Below are 26,177 nucleotides of genomic sequence, written 5' to 3' on the forward strand. Positions count from 1 at the left end.
TGAGCATCTGTTTATATATTCTTATGACTGACAGGGAGTAGAAAACATGGTCCTCCCGAATTTTCATTTAGAGCTCTATTAAATGCAAGAAGGACAAAAACATAACAGCTAAATTGCTTCTGATGTAGGCGGCCTGATGCATTTCCCTTTTTGTGGAGTCTAACTGTTCAGCTGTTTCTATAACCAGAGATCACACATCAGTAATTCTTTTATCACTAGTCAGAAAAGTGCTAAAGCATCACAGTGCAAAAGAAGTCAGGCGGGGGTCTTGAGGGGGTTTTGATTCTCAGCAGAAAAATATATGGACAGCAAAACTTCAGTGTGAAATGGTAGGCTTCATGCCCACAACAGCTACACTGGGTCAACAGATGTATGACACCAAGGCAGAGTCTTTGAAAAATGAACTAAAAACTTGTTCTCCATCTCGCATAACATGTTCAGGATTCTGAAGACTTAAAGGGATAGTTCACCCAAAAAAGAAAGCCCTGTCATGTGGGCCTACTTCATCCTCACGTTGTTCCAAATCCATACGACTTTCTTCTTTCTTCAGTGGAACACAAAAGGAGATGTAAAAATGACAGCTTCAGTCATTGTATAGAAAAAAAAGATGAAAGTGGATGATGACTAGGCTGTCAGTCCATAATATTCTGCCTTTTTAAGCTCCTCAGAAAAGAAAGACATCCATACAGGTTTAAAATAACATGAATGGGGTGAAGTATCCCTTTAAAAGCCACATAGACACAAGTTTAGTCGATTGTTTGTTTATTTAAATCTGCCTCTGCCTTTGCCTTTTTCCTCCACAGCCAAAAATAGATTAATGATAAACTAAATCAAAGTAGAGAGTTAATAGTAGTGACCCAAATATCTGAACAGACGCGACGATATCACATAACGCAGGCTTAATTTTCAAACTACTTTCGCATCCCTTAATGTTCATGATCCCTCTCAGTCACCGCGCTACGAGTGACAGCCAATCAGCGGCTCTGTCGCTTAGACCGTACGACATTTCAGAGAGAGAGAGAGGGAGAGAGAGAGCGAGCAAGCGGTGATGCTGCGCACAGGGGAGTGGAGAGAGAGAGACAGGGAGTCCACACAGTAACGTTACAGTGTCTTCACAGCGCTCAGCGGATACACATCGAAAGCAGGACTACTCTCGACTCCTCAGCATTGAGGTGAGTGGGGAAAATTAACTAGACTTGCGTTTAATTAAACAGATCTGCATTGAATACGCAAGCGGCATTTGACCCCTACAGCCTGCGCTTATGCCGTAGACTGACTTTGGTGGATGCGCTTGGAGGATGGCTGTCAAAATTGGCCCGGATACTTTCTTAAACTATTAAGAATAGCTATTTATCATAGCAAAACATTCGTATGGTGTTATTGCTACCTGTTTAATGTTTATGGTTTTATGTACGCAGTTTTCTGTTTTTCTGAACGCGTGAGTTTTATATGGCTCTTTGTAATACTGTACGCGATAGTGTTGTTTATTCTTGTTTTAATGCTTAAACGTAAATATTCGAATTCAAATCCTAATAAAATCTCTTATAGTTGGCATTTAAGCTCCAAAACCTGCTGCTAAAATGTTTTCGTATTTGTTTCCATCTATGACTTGCTACAATAATAACTTTTCAATAGTGTTTTTATGGTTTCGGATTAATTGTCTTCATCAGTAATTGAATTCAAAAGAGTGGAAAGTGCAAAATCTGCATCACTGCAGGTTATGATGTGATGGTTTTGCTTAACAATTTAAGGTAGCAATTCAACTTAATTTTTCTGTTTTAGTGGGCTGACATTTTATTCAGTGTGCTCACTGTCCATCTGTTGTGTGGAGTAGGGCAGAGTGTCCTTAGTTATTTACATTTCAAGGCCTTTTTACAGCATAACATTGAAGAAGAATTGTATTTTTCAGCATATGCAACAGCTTTTTTTTTTTTACTTGTACTTGTTATATCAGAGGTTATATGACAGAAACTCTCCGTGTTAAACCTTAAATACAGCGTTCACTGTATTTTAGTGTCAGGCCTGTTAAAACTGAGATGTTACCTTTAATATTTGTGGACCAGATCTGAAAAGAGTCATACAAGATAATAAAATCTTAAACATACATATATATTTTCTATAGTTACGTAAAAAAAAAAAAAATCAATTAAATATTTTAAAAGAAAATGGCTAGACACCATTCTTTGTGAGTACAGGCTTTATACAATTATTTTAAAAAGTCTTATCCAGTAATCAAGGATGACTGAAAAAGTAATGGAGAAGTCATGGAAATTCAGTGATCAAAAGCTCTAGGAACATGTTCAGACTGTAGCTCTGTTTGAGCCCTTTTATGTCAGGCACCTGTAGATTTCTGGGTGGATTGATTAAAGTTGTTCTACATTATGTAAATTATTCATAAATTCAGGACTTCTCCTTCAGATTTTAGTCTGAGGAAGAACCACAAATGCTGCAAGTGTTTCTAAATTGTGTGAGATGGTATTTTAATTTGTCTGTGATATTATTTTGGTATATGAGTACAAAAAGATATTAATGTTTGTTCTTTCCTGTCTTGGTGGCAATGCCGTTTTTAATCCTGTAAATTGCTGGGTTTGACACATTGTAATATATCTTAGACTGGCAAATATTGGTTAAGCAACTTTGTTCTTCGGTATATGGATTGTCTGTAGTGTTCTTCTTGGACTTTGATTGGATTTTAGGCCATATACGCAACAAACAGATTCTTCTTTTTCACAAATGATAAGGAAACTGATAGATGGGTTTATTCAAGTTGATGTTAGTTAATAGCATATCGGATGCAAAGATATGCAATTTTCAGTTCTTCTTTTTAAAGGAATAACACTTAATGTGGTTCTCTATGGATTCTGAACAGTTGGGCATTCATTGACTCACAGTACCCTCATACATTATTACTAACGGTAAATGTGGATTTTCCAAAAGATAATGGAAGGAAATGTTGGTGCCTGCCAAAAACTTTTCATCTATATGTTAGCATATTGAGAAATGTTTCACCTAATAATCAAAGGGTTAGAAAATACTTGCAATTCTGTTTGGGTTCAGAGTAGTCTACTTTGCCAAAGTCTACATGATAGTAAGGCCTCATGACCTTTGGCTTGCTGAAATTCTTTGACAACAAGCCACATCACAATTGAATGGAGAATTACGTGCGTGTTTGTTGTTTTTATCGTGGGCATTTTAATTAAATCTGAGAGGCTGTCTGAGAGGTTTTTTATTTATTTAAAAACACCAAACAAAAAAAAAAAAGCATTTTAATGGCAGTTGTCATAGTTGTTGTGTTACGTGCAAACAAACAGATTTTAAAATATGATGTTTTGGCAAACAATAGACTGTCCTTTTTTATCAAAAGTTTCCCACTTTGACAGTTCTAGTCAAAGTTTGAGAGTTTGAGAGGATGCCTGTATGCAAATGTTTCAGTAGGCTCTGTATGATAATTAGATCAGAGCTATCTGTCACCTGACATGACAATGGCCCAGCAAAAGCTGTGTTTGCTCGCAGGAGATGAAGCAGGATAACATTGATTAGCACATGCACGTGATTAATTTCACCCAAGAGTGATTTATGGAGCTCCATCTTGCTTTTACCTCAATAATGGGAGCCGCTCATAAAAATCGGCAAAAATTAGGCACTTTCAGACAATTGAACTGCAAAATAACATGATCGAGAAAAGCGTGACTGGAGTTTAAGCCTATTTTTCCAAGATATGGGTAATTTGCTGTTCTGATGTGTAGAACACTTCCAAAATCAATAGAACAGTGTTTATCTACACCCGCTTTAGTCCAATACGAGGCGATTGATTTTCTTTACCAATTCATCGTCCGCTATCTGTTTTCAGTTTCCTGCCTTGTTCGTGTTCGTTCTTGTTGTTTACTAATTCGTAGAGATGGGGATGGAGGGAGGCGAATGAATGAGACGGCGTCTCAAGTGAATCTTTAAATGGAAAAAGGAAAATGCGTTCTCCTCGGTTTCTGTCTATGATAATAAGTTTACATCTTACAGCAGGGTGTTGTTATTTTCTTCCATCCACACGTCCCTATAGGAAATAGCCTTGGTGTATGAAAGCTCTGGACGTCCTCCATAGCATGCTCCTCACATCAGTCAGTGTGTAAGATGACAGAGCAGATCACAGAGAGTGCGAGTTGGAGGGAATTTGGGGGGAAAAAATAGCATTGATGATGAAAAACAAACTTGAAACGGAATTCGCTATGCACAATGAATATTTCTACCATTCATGCTGGTGCTTTAGAATAAATAAGGATCGCTTGCTCTCTTTGTGCCGAGTGCAGTGTGAAATAAGAATGCTGATGACAGAGACACCATGCTGGCGGTCCTGCCACGGCTGCGTTTATGTAAGATGATTTATTCAGGCAGCACATGACTGCTTTGACCTGTGACTCCCTTCAGTCTTAATCACTGTGACCCTGGTGAATTAAGCAAACTTCAGGTCAAATCCGAGTCTTCTGAGTCTGTACAGTTATTCAAAAAGGTGGGGTGTGGTTTGAATCAAACATTTGTGGTGCTTTTGAATCCTTTAGTCATTGATGGTGAGATTCTGCTTCATAAAACTGTGAAATATGGTGGCAGTGCTATATGTTATACAGATCTGACTTAAATTAAAAGTAAAACACTTTAGAGACAAAACTCACTATTAACTAGTTGCTTATTAGCATGCATATTATATCATATTGGCTGTTTATTAGTACTTATAAAGCACATAGTAATTCCTTATTCTGCATGACCCTATTTTGAATCTCCAATACTTGAACAAATTAGGAGTTTACTAAGGCAAAAGTCATAGTTAATAGTTAGTTAATAGTGAGAATTGGTTCCCAAACTAATGTGTGACCTAAAACACATAGTATTTCAATAATTTAAATAGTATTAGTATACCAAAATATTTTGAAAGTAAAAACAGTAACACTTACCAATACTCACTATTAACTAGTTGCTTATTAGCGTGCATATTACTATCATATTGGCTTTTAATTAGTACTTATAAAGTGCTTATTCTGCTTGACCTATATTTAAACTTAACAACTATTAACGAGTCAGAGTTAATAATTAGTTAATAGCGAGAATTGGTTCCAAAACTAAAGTGTGGCCTAAAAAACTTTATATTGCATAATTTAAATAGTGTTACTATTAAAAAATATTAAAATTTGAATTTACTTTTGTAATATACTGACAACCACCGTCAGTTTGGTAAGTTGAAAGCCACATGATGAATCAAAATAACTTTTTCTACAAGTTGAGGTAAATACTAATATATAGACGGAGTACAGTGTCAAAGTTTAGTTTATTAACCAAAGTTTCAAAAAGTACATGTAACTGAGCACAAATGGCAAGAACAGGAAAACTAAACCAAAACTTTAACGTAATAATCCAAAATGGGGAATATGTGACAGTAGCACACATGAAACTTAAAAAAATGCAAAAAGGACCTAAGAAACATGGTTATTTAAATGAAAATACATCGTTTTGAATGTTTTTCACTTCTGAAAACTGTACTTTTATGATTATTTTTCTGTAAAATTACAAGAAATGTATTACCGTACTACTTACTGTGGAGTAAGGTAACTTATTGTTATCCAATTAACAGATTTTTTTTTTTACTATAGCTTTTACAGTCATTTACTATTAAAATGGTGAACAACAGTTTACAATAAGGTTCATTATTTAACATACTGCATTTAATTTCAACATTCACTAATCACTAATGTATTGTTAAAATCAGAAGTTGTGCTTGTTAACATTAGTTAATGCACTGTGAATTAACATGAACTAACAATGAACAACTATTTAACAAACATTAATACAATGTAATAAATGTATTGTTCATTGTTTTGTTTTTTTTTCATGTTAGTCAATGCATTAAATTATGGAACCTTATTGTAAAGTGTTGTAAAGTGAATCTGTTTTTGCGAGACTGGAGAAGCTTTAATCGGAAATCCTTCTCAAATTTTTTGAGTTTGAAGTGACTTTTGATTCATGTTTGCAGTGACTTGCTCAGCTCGGCTGTCTCCGCTGATGTGATCTGCTCTGGCTGGTACATGTCGAAGCCGAGTTCTCCACCCATGTACGCAGGGCTACACGAGTCCTCCGGATCAATTTTTTATAGTCGTATATAAGACATCTCTAACTGTCTCCAGATGTCCACCATGTTAGACGAGGAGAGAACAAGTCCCAGTTGCATGTAAATTTGCGTGTGGCTAATTATCTGGTGGCTGGTGTTTGAAATACAGCCCATTGAACTCTAGCGCTCATGTATCTCCTTCAGCATAGCCTCTTGTAATACAGTCTAGATTTGCATAACTGAGGAGCTTCCTCCCTTTGGAAGTTGAAACTGTGTCCACAAAATGTGGCGGCACCTAATTACTCACCAGAGCCGGGTTGTCAAAAATTGGCTATCTGCGCAGGCAGCATCCAATCATGTAGTCCACTTTCAGGCACAATAATAGGCCTAATGTCATTAATGTTCCTCTCAGTTGTCATGGTTCTTTCAATTGATTGCTTTCTCCTATTACGTACGAGTCAGTCCAAAATGAGGCAGAAAGTGTACAGCTCTCCAATTTTCCAACCTGCCCTGGACGTGTGTGATATGTATTACACCAGCGCCGAAAATGTCCATTCTGTTGAGGAATCACGCTTGTCTCAAACCTAGATTGGTCAGACAATCTAGCCTGGCTATTTTCCGCCGGTGACATCTCGCACTGAAACAGCGATACTGATATATTTACCCTTGGAAAAACAAACTATCATACAAGCAGCATGGCCCAAAAGCAAATAGTTATTACCTGGAAGACGACACAGTCAGAATGTGGTCACAGAAAGGGCACAAACCCCAAGAGCAAAGAGCAAGAAATACAAACCACATACAGATTACTGTACGGGTGATGTATTAAATGCTGAATTAGATGCAGTATGAAAAGGGAATAAACAACATTCTTTTGTAATAGAAGTAGGTATGCACAATATTTTGGTACTTAATCAGTTATTGGCTTTTTTAAATTAGTGATTTTTTTTTTTTTGTTATCAATTAATATTGAATATTTAATTGTACATGCTCATTCATGCTTATTCTCATATTTTTCCATGTTTATTACATTTGGCATAATTTTATCTCATTTTAAGTTAATCTTTAGCAAATTGTATATCCAGTTTTCATGTTTATTATAATACTCAAGACAGTATTAATAAACTCAATTAAAATTATTTTAGTTTTCTTTATATAATTTAGACAATAGGGTTGTGCCGATAGACGATAGTATCGTGTATCGACGATAGTCAGAGATATCGCCTGTTGCTGATGCCTTTGACGATAGTTAGACGATTATTATTATTATCCGTCAACAAAGAACTTAACATTAGCAATGCAGCACAGAGAGTCTGTTCTAGGATGCTTCAGAAACTTGCCGCGGTATAAACACACGCATAGAGAGGCCACAGCGCCTTAACGCACCTCGTGCAGTACGGTGGTAGATTCTAAAGGGAGTGTTATATTATATTAGCATTGCAGTCATTAGGATAACAGAGGTAGTAAAACCTGGTTCAGGCTGAATTAATTACGATGTATCATAATCAGTCTGTATATAGTAAACATAAACAGTCTTCTCAGTAACGTCTATAGGCGTTAATTAGAATTACGATGCGATCAGATGGCGCTAAACATACGCACGTGAATTACACGCGCATCTCTTCTCCGCATTCAATATGAACTGAACTACAACATCACCTGATGATAACGGTCAGACATACAGCGGTAACATTATCGCAATATGACGGGTAAAGAAAGATTCATTCATTTACATTCTGGCACGCACATTTACAACTCACTCACTGACGGAGAATGAAACCGAAAGTAACTTGAACAACTCCGGCAGAATTACAGTCAGCGCTCTGCACACGCACAACTTAATCATATGCCAAAAGAAAGTCTACCTTTACAAAACGAATAAGGAATTTAGTACATAGATAATTAATTAAATTAGCACGATAGTATCGTGTATCGGCGATCTCTCAGGCTGACGATAGGGCGATATTAATTAATATTAATTGTGCATGCTGAACTCTCAAAATTATTCATTATAAGATCATATTTGCCATAATTGAACACTCATTTAATGTTAATCTTTAAAAATAATATTAGTCAAAAATAATATTTTGCTAAAACTGTTAGATGTTTTTTTTACAAAATCTTAAAAATATTTGTTTGTATTCACAGCAGTGTTGTTTTTGACAACCATCTTAGATTTAGTCTTAGTCTTAGTCTTTTGAACTAAAATGCTTCTTAGTTTTAGTCAAATTTTAGTCACTTCTATATGTGATAGTTTTAGTCTAATTTTAGTCGACGAAAAGTCAAAAAGGTTTTAGTCTAGTTTTAGTCGACGAAAAGTCAAAAAGGTTTTAGTCTAGTTTTAGTCAAAAAAAGGGAAAAAAGTAGTCTTTTAACAAATTAATGTAGGTCAGTAAGTATTTTGCTGTTGGGTAGTGTCACTTATAAGTTCTGAAAATAGCAGATCTATAGTTCAACACAATGTGAGCTTCCGGATCAACTATTTTCACCAATAATTACAATAATGAAGGAATGTTTTAGAACATAAAAGACAAACAAGGATGGAATGCTAAAACGGCTTGCCATACTAGTATAGCAAAGAGTATTTAATGCTAAAACGGCTTGCCATAGCGTCAGATACTTTTTAAGTTTTAATTGGCATGCACAATAAGCAGAAATGTCATGCATTTTAAATGTCTGACGGACCACCCACTAACATTTTCGTCTATTCTCGTCTCGTCAACGAAAACTCACACACGTCTCGTCATGTTTTAGTCATCAACGAGCCATTTTTATCTCGTCATCGTCTCGTTATCGTCATGAAAAAAAGTGGCGTCAACGAAATTATTTCGTCATCGTCATCGTTGACGAAAACAACACTGATTCACAGTAATATGCAATAATAATACATTTACTTGTAGCATTAAAACGATTGATTTTTATTTGAAATATATTTAGACCAACTACTGTAGCATTTCTGTTGTTTATATTAATTGCATTTTTAGCAAATGTTACTTTGTATATCCACATTTTATGTCCATTATAATACTCAAGACAGTATTAATAAACTCATCTAAAATGATTTTACTTTTTAGACAAGTAATTTAGACAAACTATATACAATTTTAATATTAGACATTTATCAGTTAATTTTTTATAATTAATTGTGCATACTGATTTCTCAAACTTATTTATTATAAGATATCTTTGCCATAATTTAACACTAATTTAAAGTTAATCTTTAATACTTTGCTAAAATTGTTAAATGTGATTTTTTTTTTTTAGCAAATCTTAAAAATCTATTTTTCGTATTCATTGTAATATATAATATTAATACATTCACTTTAGCATTAAAACAATTGATTTTTATTTTTCATTTATTTAGACAAACTATTGTAGCATTTTGGTGTTTATATTAAGTACATTTTTAGCAAATATTACTTTGTATATCCACTTTCCATGTTCATTGCAATACTCAAGACAGTAATAATAAACTAAAAATTATTTTAACTTTAGTTTGTAATTTGGACAAACTATATAGAATTATATAGAATTTTAATATCAGACATTTATCAGTTTTTTTTTCTAATTAATTGTGCATGCTTAATTCTCAAACATATTATATATTATTATATATTATATTATAAGATCGTCTTTGCCATCATTTAACACTCACGTAATGTTTAAAAATGCAAATATTTTGATAAAACCGTTAAATGTGATCTTAACAAATCTTTTTGGTATTCATTGTAATATACAAGATTAATAAATTCACTTGTAGCATTAAAAAGATCTATTTTGATTTTTCATTTTGATTTTTTTTTTTTTAAACAAACTGTTGCAGATTTTTGTTGTTTATTGTCCAAACCATAATATATATTGGCTTTTCCTATCAGTGCAAAAAAATCTTGGGTCGATAGAGTTTTTCCGCCATTTTATAGCCAAGTCCAAAGAAAGAAAATAAAGACCAAAAGAAGTCAGTTTTAATCAACAGCATTTAACCTTTGCTCTCTGTTTGCCTTTGGCATATACGGTGGCTTTTAATACGAAAAATTTTGTAGTTGCTGCTCACAGGGTTTATTTATTTGTGGTCACAGAGCGTTGGGATTTGAAATTGTATTGCTGTGCTTGTTAATGTCAATAAATGTCATTATCGATTATTTCAGTAGATATATATTTTTTCTTTCCTTGTCGTGAGGGGCCTGAACTATAATATCAACAAAGGAGCCGAATCAAATGTCAGAGTTTGTTGTGATTGCAATCAAGATGACTTGGTGTGACCTTTTGAAATGGAAGCATTGTTACCCTGATTGTAAAATCCTGTCTTTAAGGCTTCTTCTACAAAGCAAGGGTTAGAGGCATAAAACAACACAATGAATTACGACCTAAGCCAGGAACGGTTCCATTTAGATACCTTCATGTAAATCCCGGCCGTAAATTGAAACGTAGTCTGGGGGTTAAACAACCACGTCACAGGCTGTCTGGAACACTCTGGTGTTTACCAAGGTAAAGGTGCCACACTTACAAGATGTTGCGAGTCTGAGGATGAGTTAATGGCATTGTCAAGTTGTAAAAGGGCCTTCAGGGTGGAACACGCAATAAATATCAACTATGATACGAGAAAGAGTCTGTTTGACTTTGACACCCTCTGCAAACTCTATTAGCACAGTGTTTGTGATTTGCGTATTTGTCAGTCGTGGAAGTGACAAGTAAACAAGCACGCACGTAAACGCGCGCGCACACAAAACAACCAGACGCGGAGGCATTTGCATTGCAATGGGAGCTGCATTCCAGAGCTGAATCACAATGCTGAAGGGAGGCTGCTGTCTCGTAGGCTCCCGCGGAGCTCTTTACACAGGCCGTAAAACTGCGGTTCCCACGGCTTCTCTTGTGCCTCGTGAGGGGAACCCTAAACAAACACCCCACAATGCTGTTATGGGATTACAGGGAAACCTTTCCAGCTCCGCCGCAAACGCTAGGGCCACACTGCCACAAAGGTTAACAGGTGTTTTGTGCTATCTATTTGAACAGTCTGCGCGAATCGACAAAAGAAGGGCAAGCTGCAGTCTATCACGCGACGCTCTCGTGAGCAAATGAATGCTATGCGGCTAAATGGGGATTTGAGGAACATTTGATTTTAGCAGGTTTGGCTAAATTGCTTTAATTCAGCACACAGAGCGGTCTGCTCCAGGCAATTTGTGCGGCAAAAACACACGCTTTCACCGTCATTATGGCCGACCAGGAAAAGCAGATTCGAAGTCAGTGGCACAACATTGCTTCCAGATCACATTATGGCCTCTCTCGTTACGTAATTAAGAGGACCCATCTGGTACGGGCAGCGCTCCCTGACACTAATTGTGTTGGTGTGCACATGGCCGTCCCATTGAGCAAAAAAAGACCTCCAACATTTGAATCCATTATCTCCTACTGTTCAGATTAAGGCGCACATGTTGCCGGGGAGATTATGGCGGAGGGTCGAGGGACGCTCGTGTCTTGTAGGGTCGGGGCTTGAGGATTAAGTCTATGGTTTGGTAACCCTATTGGTTAAGTACTTCCAGCAATTTAGTCACATGCCGCGTGTGCTGTGTCTTAACAAGTGACTCCTTTTATGTGTAGGAATAATCGGTTTTGAATGATATTCATACTTTTCATACTTTTTGACTTAATCATATAGGAGTTCTTTAACAATGGCAAGTCTATTTGGCAAGTCTCTACTGAATAGCACCCAACAGTAGGTAATGACATTTTATGTATTATTTGAATAATTAATCTTTTTTTTTTTCAAATAACAGCAATTTATTCTCAAAATGCTGTAGCTTCAAAATAAGATTATACACAAATTATAGTGCAAAAATGTAAATAGTTTATAATAATAAATATGAACAATAAAATGTATTATTATAGTTATAATATGCTATATATTTTATCATTGTAATAATAATTAACAGCATTTTATCATTATATTTTTGTAACATTATTATTATCACCATTTAAAATACTGGAGGAAGAAAAAAAATATATTTTTTTTCTGCCACAATTATAATGCTACTATATATGAGTATTTATGTAATATTATAAATTATTTATAATAATAAATATTGATTTTGAAAAAAGTGAATATTTATAATTATATTTTATTGTTATTATTATTAATAAATATTATAATATTTTATTAACAATAAATATACATAATATTATTAATATTACATGATGCATTATTATAGCAATAATATGCATTATATTTTATTATAATAATAACTAATATTTTATTATTATATATGTTTAATGTTATTAGTATCACATTCATTATTTTTATCATTATTATTAAAATGTATATATATATAATATATAATTGTGCTATTACATGTATATGAATTATATTTTATTGTTATTATTAATATAAATTTATATACTTGATAGCAAAATTATATAAATTATATTTTATTGTTATAATATTGTGTTATTAATAAATATACATAATAAAATGTACTATTATAACAATAATATGCATTCTATTTTATCATTATAATAATAACTAATAATAATATTTTTACATTGTCTTTTTAATATTTATTACATTACATATATATATTAATTAATTAATAAATATAAATAATACACTGTATTATCATAGCAATAATAATATAATCTATTATTATAGCAAATATATAATAATGTTTTATCATCATGTCTTTTTAATTATTATTACATTCACTGTTATTATTATTATTTAAATATTCATGCATATACTTATATAAATATAGCAAAATTATATGAATTACAATTTATCATATTTTTAGCATCATTACTACTACTACTACTACTAATGATGCTAATGATAAAAAATAATAAGGCATATGTTGCTATTGTCGTTTAAGTTCAACTGTGCCAAATAGCAGAAGTAAAACAATAATTCAGATGTAGTTTTGAATTTCAGTTATTGGATACTTAATTCTTAACATTAAAATAATCCCTCTCTATTGATCATAAGAACAGTATATCAATCGATTGTGTGCTGTAATGTGATATTCTGCTATTGCGATATTGTCAGTTGCAAAAACAGCACAGTATTTACCTTCTCATCACCGATTTATTCCACATCTTAGCCTTTTTGCCGTCAGGTAAATGTGTTATTGCTTTTAAACCTCGAGTGATGTGTATAAATAGCCTGGCAAAATGTAGGGTAGGTCAGATATGGGAGAAAACGTATGTCTAAAATGAATAAATCAATCATCGCTTACAGCCGAGCTAGAGTGTTGCAGGATAAGTGATACCTTAGCATTCGAAAACCCAGCTGTCTAGACAGCCCTTTTCCCCCCAAACAGACAAATCAATATATATCGATTACCCACCATGCCCTGGGGAATGACACGGATACGCTGCTTGGCAGGCAAGTGCACTGAACGGACCGAAGAGGAGCTCGAATCTGTTTAAGTGTGCCACCCTGACTGAATTTGTGTTCACCTGATCTCGACTTTGCCTCTCATGCACTGTTGCTCAGCGGTAGGAAGAGAACCGCAATCAAACATGGCACATGTCTCCTACCATTTGCTCGAGTGAGATGAGTACTAGCTGGAGAGTTTTCTCTTAGTGTTTTCACTAAGATGTGATGTAGCCAGAAGCTACATGAGAATTTCTAAGCCGAGGCAAAAAATAAAAATAAATAAATACCTACGAGAGTCACACAGCTCTGAAAAATCAAACATTTATGCTATCACTATCATGAGACGCTATATCATGTACCTTGGCTATGCAAACAAGAATGACCTATTTAAGAGCCGTGGCGTCTAGTCTTTCTAGTTAATGGGTGGTGGTCCGGTGCCTTATTCATTTTAATAGAGAGCCCGGAGACAGTGTGTGGCATTAGCTAGCTCTGTTTCTCTCTGCTCTGCTGGTCTGTGTTCCTGCAGCAAGACTTGTTACCTGTCGCCTCCCTCCTCGCTGCCCGTGGCTGACATTCTCCTTCTCTCACTCCTAATTGCCCCTGTGGGACTTATCAGGGCTGCTGTGGCTGTCTGCAGTGTGGCAGAGCTTTCAGCGAGGGCCGCGCTCGAGGCCCCGCCTCTCTCTCGCTTCGCTCTCCCGCTTCCTGCCGCCTGACCGACTCCCCGCGTCCTCCACAGGTGTCGCCGGTCTACCTCTTCCTCCCTCACCTGTCAGCCCCCGCCTCGCTCGCGTCCCCAAAGGGTTTCCGAGGGGACTGTGTCTTTGAAAGAAAAAGACAAACAAAACCAAAAAAATAAAAATAGGACATCTGATGTCTCAAGGTCAGGCTGCATGGTAAATTGCCTGATCTGAAAATAACAGCAGATAACGTTCAGGCAGACGCAAGTGAGGTGCCATTGAGGTTAATTTGTTTTGTCTGTGTTTTGGATAGCAGACAACTGTGGCCCTGTTTATGGCAGACACCCGGTGAGTTAATTACTTTATCGTTGCATTAATTGAAACATGAAAAATGTAAACATGCTAGTGTAACAGAGTCAGTTTAAAGTTGATGTGTGTAATTTATTCAACAGAAACGCTGTGGTCTAGGGTGGTTTCAAAACATTGGTTGTTAGAGCTTCCACACCAACCTGACACAGCAACAGTGGCTCAGCCAATGGTGTGAGTTTGGGGTGGGACTATTTGGTTTTTGACCAATCACTGACAGGGAGAATGTTTGTGAAGACTGTCATTATTTTTGCAGTTGCATTTTAGTGACTACAAAGTTACACACTGAACCTTTGGTTAAAGAGATAGTTGACCCAAAAATTAACACTCTGTCATTAATTACTCACCCTCATGTTGTTCGAACACAAATTAAGATTTTTTTTAAGAAATCCGCAAGCCTTCTGGTCAATGTGACATAAGTGGTTCAACCATAATTTTAGGAAACTACAAGATTACTTGAGAATACTTTTTCTCAAGATGAACGAAGGTCTTACAGGTTTGGAACGACATGAGGGTAATTATTGACAGAATTTTCATTTTTGGATGAACTATTAACCTTTATCTGTGATGTTTGCAAAAATCAGTTTATATTGTAATGAACAAAAAGTTTTATTTTGAGTTTGATCATATTCATCTTATAAGGATAATAAAATAACTAGTTGGTGGTAACAGAACATTTTCTAAATCTCAGAACATAACACACTAATGTTCTCCTCTGTTTCATTTTAAAATCTATATAAAAATAAGTCTTACTTTCACCATGCTTTAAAATGGAGGTCACTCCAATGCAAAGTAAAGTTCTCATTTAAAATCTTATAACCTTTTTTTAAAGTTACAAAATAAGAAAAATATATACTTTTTAAATGCTCCAGTGTGAAAATTATATGATTGCCACACACTCCTCAAGTGAAGCAAATATTAATTAACTTTATATCATTGACTATTTCTTCTGGGATTGTAAGGATCATTGGTGTCTAACATTAATTTTTTTCTTCTTCAAAATTATCTTCTTTTGCATTTTACAGAAGAAAGTCAGTCATGCAGAATGAGGTTAATAGACATTTGTATTATCACCCTCGAGTGGCACCTTAACGTTATGATAATGGTGTGTTTGAGAGTTTAAGAACGTGCTGCAACAGAAACTAAAACTAAATATTATTTAGTTGAAGTTTTCACAGTTATTATTTGTTTGCTTTTCCTAGGTTTGGAACTATAAATGATGACAGATTTTTTTTTCATTTTCGTCTGAATTATCCTTTTAGGGTACTCAATCATGACTTTCACAGTGCAAAACTGACATAAAGAGTCCGTAGCTGTGGATCAGCATGTATCAAAATGACACAACAGTGAGCCCGTAAAATGAAGTGCTGTGTGAAACCATAGCGTCCCATTGAGTTTTCCAAGGTTTGTGCTTATATTTAAGGACAGCAGGGGAATTTTCATCCTTCACTATCCATCTCCCTCTCAGCAGGATGGACTTGTAAATGAACGAGCAGACATTTTGTGCTGGAAACTGTGTCTGTTCACTCTGACACACCATGTAACAAAACCGCTTTAGATCCAGCTGAGTTCCCCCGGCAGGACTGTGTCAAGGGATTTGCCAGGTCACAGAGCTGAGCAAAATGGCTGCCTGAGTTTGACTAATGTGCTCCAGGAGCCCGCGCTCTTTGCCCAGGAGTTTTGGGTGGCTGAAATTCATTAAAGAGCAGCATCCATAAACCACAATTGTTGGACACAACAGCGCCCACATTTCCCATTTCGCTTTCCCGTTTGTACTAAACTACACAGATGGAATCATGCACACTTTTATTTATACATACGTAGAGCTCCCATGATAATTTCTAGCTCATTGACTTTGACAGCAAATCAATATCCCGCGCTATCTATTGTTACCTAATTCAATTAGGCCAATTCATAAAGCAGAACATAATGGAGCTAATGGAAAGCGCTATTAGGGAACAGCGGCACCATTTAAGTCACGCACAGGAACTACCAAAGTCAATTCGGCATTGCAATTGTGCATTTCCATGTGAATCGCTGGCCCTCAACAGTCGCTCTTCCCGGATGAAGGGCGATGTTGACCTGATGCATTTCTACGTCGACGGAGAGAGGTGCGCGAATGTCGCAAGCATTATTGTAAATCAAAAAACCAGAGGTACTTAAACGCGATTCATTGAGAGGCCCGCGTCTCCCCTTCGCCACTTTGCGCAATCACATTTGCAATCTGCTTGATAAAGTGCGAGAGGGAGCGAGGGCAGGCGTTCGGTCGCAGACAAAGCCGCAGATTGATGTGGAAACAGGAAACGTGCTGATTGCTGATTATTATGTGGTGGCAGGATGCTTTTGTCTCTCAGACTGTCATTCCAGCAGGTCAGTTCGGAGCCAGCAGGCTATTGTGACCGCGCATGCTGATAAAACCCAACACGCACTGGTTGTTGTTGTTTTTTTTTTTTTTTGAGGGGCGGCTGAATTCAATAGCGCTGCGAGTGTTTAGATCTTTAAAGCGGGGCATTTAGAGAGCATGCGTATTGATTCATTGATTACAGATTTGCCAGAGCTTGCCCATTGGCCCTCTTTGCAGTATTTTAAGAGTCAGAGGTTAATGGCTAGGTGGGGAAAAAAAGCCTTTCTGCCTTTTATAGTGATGGCTGCAGCACTTTGAATGGTCTCTGGTTTTATACTTCATGAATGTGGGACGCCAATTATATAGATATCAGAGCCTCGGTCACAAAACTTGCAGTGGAATTGGTGTCTTATGGAGAATGTTTCAAAGATGTTTTTAATAAGGGGATGGCTGTCGTATGATACAGGAGCTCAAGTTGCCTTTAATTAGGAAGGGGAGCATTGCCAGCAGCCTTGGGATAGCACTTGGAGACTTCACCCAATAACTGATTGTTTTTCAATTCCTTTCTCTCTCTTATTACAGGTACTGTGTGGCTCGCTGGCAGCAGGAAGGACTATGAGGGTGGCTGCTGCCTGCACTGCAGAGCTCTGTAACTTTGGCAGATAGGATCATTATCCCCCTGTAAGACACCCTAAGAGCGGAAAAGATGAGGACTTGGATTGTACTTCTTCTGTGGGCATGTGCACACCAGAGTGCGAATGCAGTTGCCCTTTCAAGAGGGCCAGTTCGAAGGAAAACCAAAGAAATTGAAGGACGCCAAGACAAAGACTTGCTCAGACGTTCAAAAAGAGGATGGATGTGGAAACAGTTTTTTCTGCAAGAGGAATACACAGGATCGGAGCACCAGTACATCGGCAAGGTATGAGATGGGCTTTTTCTTTTCCAGGGTATGAGCAATGCTGGAGTAATGCGGATGGAGTCGATAGATTTGGTTTCATCACTCCTGTCTTCTGAGGTTAATAAGCAGAGAATGATCAAAACTCTGGCTATGTCATATGTAGGGATCTCCAGCGGAGAGCCTGCTGGATTTGAGATAAGGAGCAGGGTGAAATCTGACCTCCCTGGTACCTCACACTTCATCTGAAGCTCAGAGCTGCTGAGGATCAAAGATTAGAATAAAATATAACAGCTTGGTACTGTTGCTTATAGCAGAAGATCTCAAACTGGGGCCCTCAGCTGGTAGGCGACTCAACTCAGAGTTTACAGTACCAAAAATATAAGGTCATCGGTTTAATCTGTTAATTCATCAAATAATTCTATTAAAAAACAAAACAAGAGGGGCTCAAGAAGCATCACATTAGTGAAAAAAACTGACGCAATCTTCAATATACAAATGAAAAATTGCACCAGTATTAAAAATCTGACGTTTATAGATAAGTTGATCGTAATTTTCATTTTAAAGCTAAACTTTATGTACAATATGAAAGTGTTACGTTAAGATTACATTTTACAGTGTTATTAAATTATTCATTTTTATTAAAGATTAGATGATGGCAAATGTAATCAAAATATAAAAACAGGCAAAATGAGCATTTCATAAAAAAAGAAAAAAACAGCAACATACCAGTACAAATAAAAAAGGGCCAATAACCAAAATAGTACACATATATTATGCACGCCTAAATATACAATAAAGTTCAAAATGTTTGGGGTAAGTAACATTTTTATTTTGACAGAAATTAATACTTTTATTCATCAAAGATACATTAAATTTAAAAAACCTGACAATTAGTACATACAAGATTTTATAATGCTGTTGCTTTTGTACTTTCTATTCATTAAAGAATCCTGGAAAAAAGTATTAAATTTTCTACAAAAATATTAACCAGCACAATTCATTATTGTTAATAATAAAAAAAAAATATTACTTGAGCACCAGATTAGCATATGACCCTGGACCACAAAACCAGTCTTAAGTTGCACGGATATATTTGTAGCAATAACCAAAAATACATTGTATGGGTCAAAATGATACATTTTATATATTTTTTATATTCTATATTTTGATATATAGATATTTTGTAAACGTCCTACTGTGCATATATCAAAACTTAATTTTTGATTAGTAATATGCATTGATAAGAACTTCATTTGGACAACTTTAAAGGTGATTTTCTCAATATTTTGATGTTTTGCACCCTCAGATTACAGATTTTAAAATAGCTGTATCTTGGCCATATATTGTCCTATCCTAACAAACCATACATCAAAGGAAAGCTTTTTTATGTGATGTATAATGATGTATAAATCTCAAATAATTTATCCTTATGACTGGTTTTGTGGTCCATGGACACATATTAGAATGATTGATTTCTAAAGGATGAACAACATTAAAAAATCTTACCGATCCAAATTTATGAAATGGTAGTGTATACTACTGTGTGTTAACAACAATAAAACCTGAAATCCTAAAAGATTTTCTTGTAAATGCTGTTCTGCATAAGGCAAGTGCAGGAACTGATAAGGGTTTTTACAGAAATATTGATATTAATCAAAATAAGGCATTGCCTTTTCATGCAGTCCTTAAGCTTGCACTCCAGAGAAGAGAATTTATTAGGTGGTACTTGGATGTTCTGATTTGATCAAAGGTGCTTCTTGGCCTGAAAAGTCTGAGAACCACTGACTTAGAGACTCGAAAGCTTTGCAAAGGATCACCAACCACTGGATTATTCATGTGGGATGTTGTAAGCGCAGAATTCACAAAGCTCTCATTGTTGCTATGGACATTATGTGTCTGGATCATGTAGCAGTCAATGTGGAGTAGAAGCAGCTATTTCTGAAATGTTCAGAGGGAAAATGACGAAGAGCAAAAGAGCCATTGTGTTTGAATGGTCTTTTGTATTTTACTACCCCATTTTACTATAACAAAGCGGCTCATTCAAGTGGAAAGAAATGTCAAATCATTCACTCACTCCTCTATCAGATGTCATTGTCGAAGCTAATCACATCACACCTTCAGCTCTGAAGTGTGATGTTCCTATCAATCAATTCAGCCATTTCTTTGAACAATAGTCCATATCACAAATTCAAAACAGCTAGACATCGTTGAAAGATGAGAAGCAGAAAAGTTTGATTTACCTTGTGAGTATCAGACAAAAGTGCTTGCACCGAGAGATACCATGTGGCAGCGTCACTGTTAGTAATAGCCGTGCATTCACCTTGATTGCACATTCAACATGTTGTACTTTCATCTGATATGCCATCAGAATTCAATTCCACAAGGACTCATTTTCACATATTTACCATGGAGTACCTGTCTATTGCTACATTCCCCTGTAGTATTTCTTCATTGTTTTATTCCTTCAAAATCAACGGATATTGAATACATTCAGAAAATTGAATGCAATACATATTCATGAGCCCTATCAGCAGCAGAATGAGCGGAGGTGCTGATGAAATGCTTGAATTGCTTCCTCTCAACAGCTTCACTCTGATATGGATAAAGGAGACGGCACAGTGATGTACGTTCTCACTGGTGAAGGTGCGGGGACGATCTTTGTGATAGATGCCAACTCAGGAGATCTGCATGCTACCAGAAGCCTGGACAGAGAGGAGAAACCTTACTACACGCTCCGAGCCCAGGCTGTCAGCAAGAAGACCAGCCTCCCGCTGGAGCCAGAGACAGAGTTTATTGTGAAACTACACGACATCAATGACAATGAGCCTAAGTTTGACAAGGAGATTTATACAGCGTCCGTACCTGAGCGGTCACACATTGGTAAGATTTGGCAGCTTCAAAGAAATGGATTGAAAGTTTTGTGAGCATAATTGAATTATATAAATATTGTATAAAATATACAGAACAAAATGGAGAGTTCACCTAAAAATGTACTCCATGATTTACTCACCCTCAAGCCATCCTAGATGTGTATGACTTTCTTCTTTCAGACGAATACAATCAGAATTATATAAAAAAATATCCTAGCTTCTGCAAGCTTTATAATAGCAGTGAATAGGTGTTTAGGTTTTGAAGACCAATAAAGTGCATCCATCCATCATAATTACAATTACTCCACATGGCTCCAGGAAGTTAATAAAGGCCTTCTGAAGCAAAGCGATGTGTTTGTATAGGAAAAATATATAAAATATTTAAAGCTTCAACTAACTGTCGTACATTCTTTCATAAAAGAATGGCGTTCCAACAAACTAGTTTTTTGTTTTGCTCTGTACTCATGTGTACGACAGTTAGAAGAAGCTATAGATTATAGTTTATAAAGTTTTAAATATGGATATTTGTCTTACAAAACTGCATCAATTCATTTCGGAAGGCCTTTATTAACACCCCAGACCCCTGTGCAGTACTTTTTATGATGGATGGATGCAATTTTTTGTGCTTCAAAATCTCAACAGCCATTCACTGTCATTATAAAGCTTGGAGGAGCCAGGACATTTCTTAATAGAACTGTATTCATCTGAAAGAAGAAAGTCATATACACCTAGGATGGCTATAGTAATACAAAATATTTCAACGTCATATTTTAGTATGTATATCATGATGTTATGGAGAAATTGAGCCAAAAATAATAAAATGTTTTTATTATTTACTCTTCCTCGTGTCATTCTAAACTGATAAATTGTCAGTTTTGCTCATGCAGTTTAATTAACTGCAGACTAGAGCTTTTTAAGCTTTAAAAAGGCTGTAAATATAGTCATTTTAGCCTTTATTCACTGATAATCTTACCCTGGGGAGCTATTAACTGCTGCAGCTGGATTACTGAATCAATGAGTTGATCTTGAGAACCATATCGGTCCGATTCGTGAGTGAATCATTCAGGCCATTCAAGTTTTACCAATTGAAATCGGTTCAGTTGTATTTTGTAGCCTATTTGAAGCTTGAAAGTTTCAGTCCCAATTCATTAGTCATGGCCAAGAGTAACAAGCACATTCATATTTCCTCCTTTTGTTTTCCACTGAAGAATGAAAGTCATAACAAATGTCAAGTGAGTGACTACATAATTCGACGAACTCTTCCTTGAACTGATCTCTTGTTTTTCAGGCACCTATGTCACTCAAGTTACTGCCCAGGATGCAGATGATGAAATGTTTGGCTACAGTGCGAAGCTGTCCTACAGCATCAGCCAGGGTCATCCATACTTCTCAGTAGAGCCAAATACAGGTCAGTCCTGTTGAACTGTTATATCATAGACAGATATGGCGAGATAATCAGAGAGACACCGAGAGAGTGTGTGTATCTGTATAATTCGATATGTGGCAAGGGTTCTACTGCAGCTCTGTCGTTCAAGCATTTTAGCCGAGCAAATTCGCCCAGCGAGTTTAATCATTGCTAATGTGTGCCCTGGAACATTTCCCGCAGAGGTCTTTGTTTAAACAAAAGAGATATAAAAACACAAAAGCTCCCATGGCAGATTAGTGTCCAGCTTAACACTGATATGCTTTAGCCCAGATGGGACACGAACGATGATGTCCATGAGCACATGAAATCCTAAGACCGAAAAAAGGGATATTCATTAGAGGTGGGGGTTAATCTCGGAACATTTGTGCCATTCAAAAAAGCAGCAGGGCCTGGGTTCTTCTCTACATGAATTACTGGATTTGCCTTTTGCCTTTTTGGGTCTTACCGAAACATCAGGCGCATTCATGTTCAAAGTCAACGTGAATCACTGCATGAAAGCTGTTTTACATCTGTAATGTGACGTAACAGGAATTTCAAAGAGAAAAAAATTGGGGCTGAGGGCGCTACAAACCAGAAAGTGCGATTACTAAACAAGCCCACAATCCCATAAAAGATATTTGGTTGTTGGTTAACACTATACTGTTGCTCGCATTTTCTTAGAGTTTTTACATTAAGATTGTAAAATGTAATAATTAGGCATTTAAATGTCTAATTAAGGAATATGATTACATGTTGTCTTCAAGTCTAATTTTAATATTTTTTTATTATTATTTGATCATTTTTTAAATGTACGGTTTAAAAAGTACATTTAATCAGAATCTGCAAAATGTTAATTATTTGACCAAAGTAAGAGGAATCATAACAAATGCATGTTATTGTTTGTTTAGTACTGACGTGAATAAGATATCGCATAAAAGATATCACATAAAAGATGTTTACATATAGTCCACACGAGAAAATAATAGTTAAATTGACCCCATTCAAAAGTTTGCATCCCCTTAATTTTTAATATGTGTTCTCACCTGAATGATCCACCGCTGTGTTTTTTTTTTTTTTGTTGTTCAGCGATAGTTGTTCATGAGTCCCTTGTTTGTCCTGAACAGTTAAACTGCCTGCTGTTATTCAGAAAAATCCTTGAGGTCCCACAAATTCTTTGGGTTTTCAGCATTTTTGTGTATTTGAACCCTTTCCAAGAGTGACTATGATTTTGTGATCCATCTTTTCAAATTGAGGACAACTCAGAGACTCGTATACAACTATTACAGAAGGTTTAAATGCTCACTGATGCTCCAGAAGGAAAAAACACGCACCCAGAGCCGGGGGTGAAAACTTTTTGAATTAGAAGATAAATGGAGGGTAAATGTAACTTTTTTTGTCTGCTGTGAAACATGTAATCTTCTGTAGTCTCTGAAGGGCAGTACTATATGATCTCAACTCTATGTATATTACTGTATATTTGCTGTCTTGTGTAATGTTATATTTCTTGCTGTGGAAACCAAAAATAACTTCACATCTTTTGCAAAGAATTGCTGGTCCAAAACCGTCAAGCAAGTCCAACGCTTTCTTACTCTGAAATTGCTTGCAATCAAATTGGTTTAGCTTGTAAAACAGCGGTTTTAATAATCCAAGGTCTTGTTTCTTTAGAACCTGCAGCGATCTCTCAATCAGCAGCTGCTGCCTATAATAATCTCTACGGCAAAATGTCAGTCTCAATGCATGTACACAATTAGTTCTGCATTGTTCAAACACAACCAAGACTCAGCTGCCACTGCAATCTATTGTCGTCCATCTCCTAGAGTAAGGAACTGGGCTAGATTGGAATTGGATGTTAACGAATTAAAATAAACCATCTTTCCCTCAGGTATAATCCGAACAGCTTTGGGACCTTCCGATATGGATAGAGAGCAGAGGGAGCACTACCAGGTGGTAATCGAAGCCAAGGACATGGCCGGCCAGAAGGGGGGCTTAACAGGCACCACCACAGTAAACATTAGCCTCACCGATGTCAACGATAACCCCCCTCGTTTCACACAGAGTAAGCATGCATTCAATAAATAGAAAAATATGCATGTAAAAGCGTAAATATCTTCAATCTGATATTTGCACAAGACATTTGTTCCATAATTCCAAAGATTCCTGATGCAAATAACAAGAAATACAATACACAAACTTCAAAAAGCACTTTTTATCTGCGTTTGAAGGAAAATGGTTAGTGGCAAAGCTTTAGCAACTGCGTGAGGTCTGTGTGTTAATCCTGATTAAATGGACAGAGTGGGCTCAGCTCACTTACTCTTTTGTGTTCCTCCTAATATAATCTATTCTTTTAGCCTGCATGCAAATAGAAAATGCTTGGAATTTCTGTCATGTTAATCAGAGAAATGCAGGGTATGAGCGCAAAGCGGATTTATAGCAGGCCCCACAGTATCAGTCACGTTCGCCATTTATTACAGTAAAGAGAACACCAAAACTATGCTTTAAAACCACTTTAATTGGCTACAGTGCTAGAAGCAGGGATCAGATATGTAGATTTTTGAGTGTAAATTGTCAAACGCGATTTGTTCCTCCAAACCCGTCTTTTGGTTTTGCTGTAGTTAGTGTTTACATTATAGATCCTCTTTCAGGGGAAAAAAAAGAAATCTTGAGAAGTCACTGTTTCAAGCAGAAACCCTGACGTTAACATTATGTTCCTCAGGTATATATCAGTTCAGCGTTCCAGAGCTTACCAAGATAGGAGCATCAGTTGGCAGGATCAGGGCTGAGGATGATGACGTCGGCAGAAATGCGGAGATGGACTACACCGTTGTTGGCGGAGACGGTCTGGATGTGTTCGACATCAGCACTGACAGGAACACCCAAGAAGGCATACTTACCGTTAAAAAGGTACAGAGGATTTTTCCCTTTGTGCTTCGAAAGAAGAAATTTCAGTCATGCAAGTTTGAAAAAGCTCTTTTAAAGAATTAAATGTGTTCAGCCTGGATTGTACGAAAATAAAATGCAGGTTTTTGTGCTGAAAATGTGACCCTGAGTGGGTTGTTTATTCATGTGAATGTATTTTCGTTGCAGCCCCTGGACTATGAAAAGAAGAAATCATACATGCTTCAGATCCAGGTCCAAAACACACATCCAGACCCACGCTTTCTGAGCATGGACGCTAAGGACATGGCGACCGTCAGGGTCAGTGTTGAGGATGTGGATGAGCCCCCTCAATTTGAGAAAATCAGCTACATTTTGGAGGTGAGAGAAGACGCGGTTGTGGGCACCGTGATAGGAACGGTCAGCGCTGTGGATCCTGACATACGCCGTAGTCCGGTCAAGTAAGAGCTTTCTGTTAATATCATCCCACATTGTTTCCATCATCTATGTTTATAAGATTGCGGTAAATCTCTTTAAATGCACATTTCCCAACACACAATAGCTTGCAAGCCTCTTAAACATCTGCCTGTTTCTTCCGGTGACCTTCTGATAGTTGCAAAACCCTGATTAATCTGTCTGAAGCTGTGGCGATACAAGCTTAGATGGACTGCTTCCTCAGAGCGTGCTTATTAAATTCACATTTAATTCAAGAGGTCCTTCAATCGTGGCATCTTTATGAGATAATTGTAATAAACTACAATTATGAGAATAAATGAGGATATTATCACTGTCCAAAGCGCCCTAATGATAAAGCTGATGCGGAAGGCTCAGGAGGACAATAAATGGATGTTTTTCCCTCCGGAGACCACAGTAAATAAGAACGCAGAATGGAAGCGCAATTAAAAAGCCCTCTGCAGCAGAGAACAGGACTTCAGGGCTGGTAATTATCAGGGACATCAGAAGCACGAGCAACACTGTCGCTCTGAACATCAGGAGGCTAATTAGGAAATTGAACAATCCCACTGATTGATTGCATTTGAAAGAGCAATATTGTGATCTTCTGCTGAAAGAAGAACAAATGAGAACTGGGCATGTGTGGGCTCAGGGCAGTGGGATTTCATGCAGTTATAGCTGTGGTGTGCATCAAGCCTTCTCAAGTGTCTCCCGCTCTAAAGGATCAGTCTTGTTAACGTTTGTGCAAACCAGTGTTGGGGAAGCTGTTTTGCCAAGTTACAAGATAATTCGAATTTGAAGTAGTCAAACTAGTCAGTGCACCCTTTTGAAAAAGT

At 36.6% G+C, this 26,177-nt stretch overlaps 1 protein-coding gene across 1 annotated transcript in view; it reads left to right on the forward strand.

Moving 5' to 3' along the window:
* Positions 1 to 1,052: 1,052 nt before the first annotated feature.
* The window catches only part of cdh6 (cadherin 6), a 40,584-nt gene continuing 15,459 nt past the window's right edge, over positions 1,053 to 26,177 (forward strand). Inside the window, exons 1-7 of the mRNA XM_073848219.1 lie at positions 1,053 to 1,172; positions 17,424 to 17,760; positions 20,325 to 20,619; positions 21,898 to 22,017; positions 23,897 to 24,070; positions 24,728 to 24,915; positions 25,099 to 25,349. Of these exons, the coding sequence (XP_073704320.1) occupies positions 17,548 to 17,760; positions 20,325 to 20,619; positions 21,898 to 22,017; positions 23,897 to 24,070; positions 24,728 to 24,915; positions 25,099 to 25,349 (1,241 nt within the window). The 5' untranslated portion in view covers positions 1,053 to 1,172; positions 17,424 to 17,547. The remainder of the gene's footprint in view (positions 1,173 to 17,423; positions 17,761 to 20,324; positions 20,620 to 21,897; positions 22,018 to 23,896; positions 24,071 to 24,727; positions 24,916 to 25,098; positions 25,350 to 26,177) is intronic.

Source organism: Garra rufa, chromosome 10, assembly GCF_049309525.1.
Source record: "Garra rufa chromosome 10, GarRuf1.0, whole genome shotgun sequence".
In the NCBI taxonomy this organism is placed as follows: domain Eukaryota; kingdom Metazoa; phylum Chordata; class Actinopteri; order Cypriniformes; family Cyprinidae; genus Garra; species Garra rufa.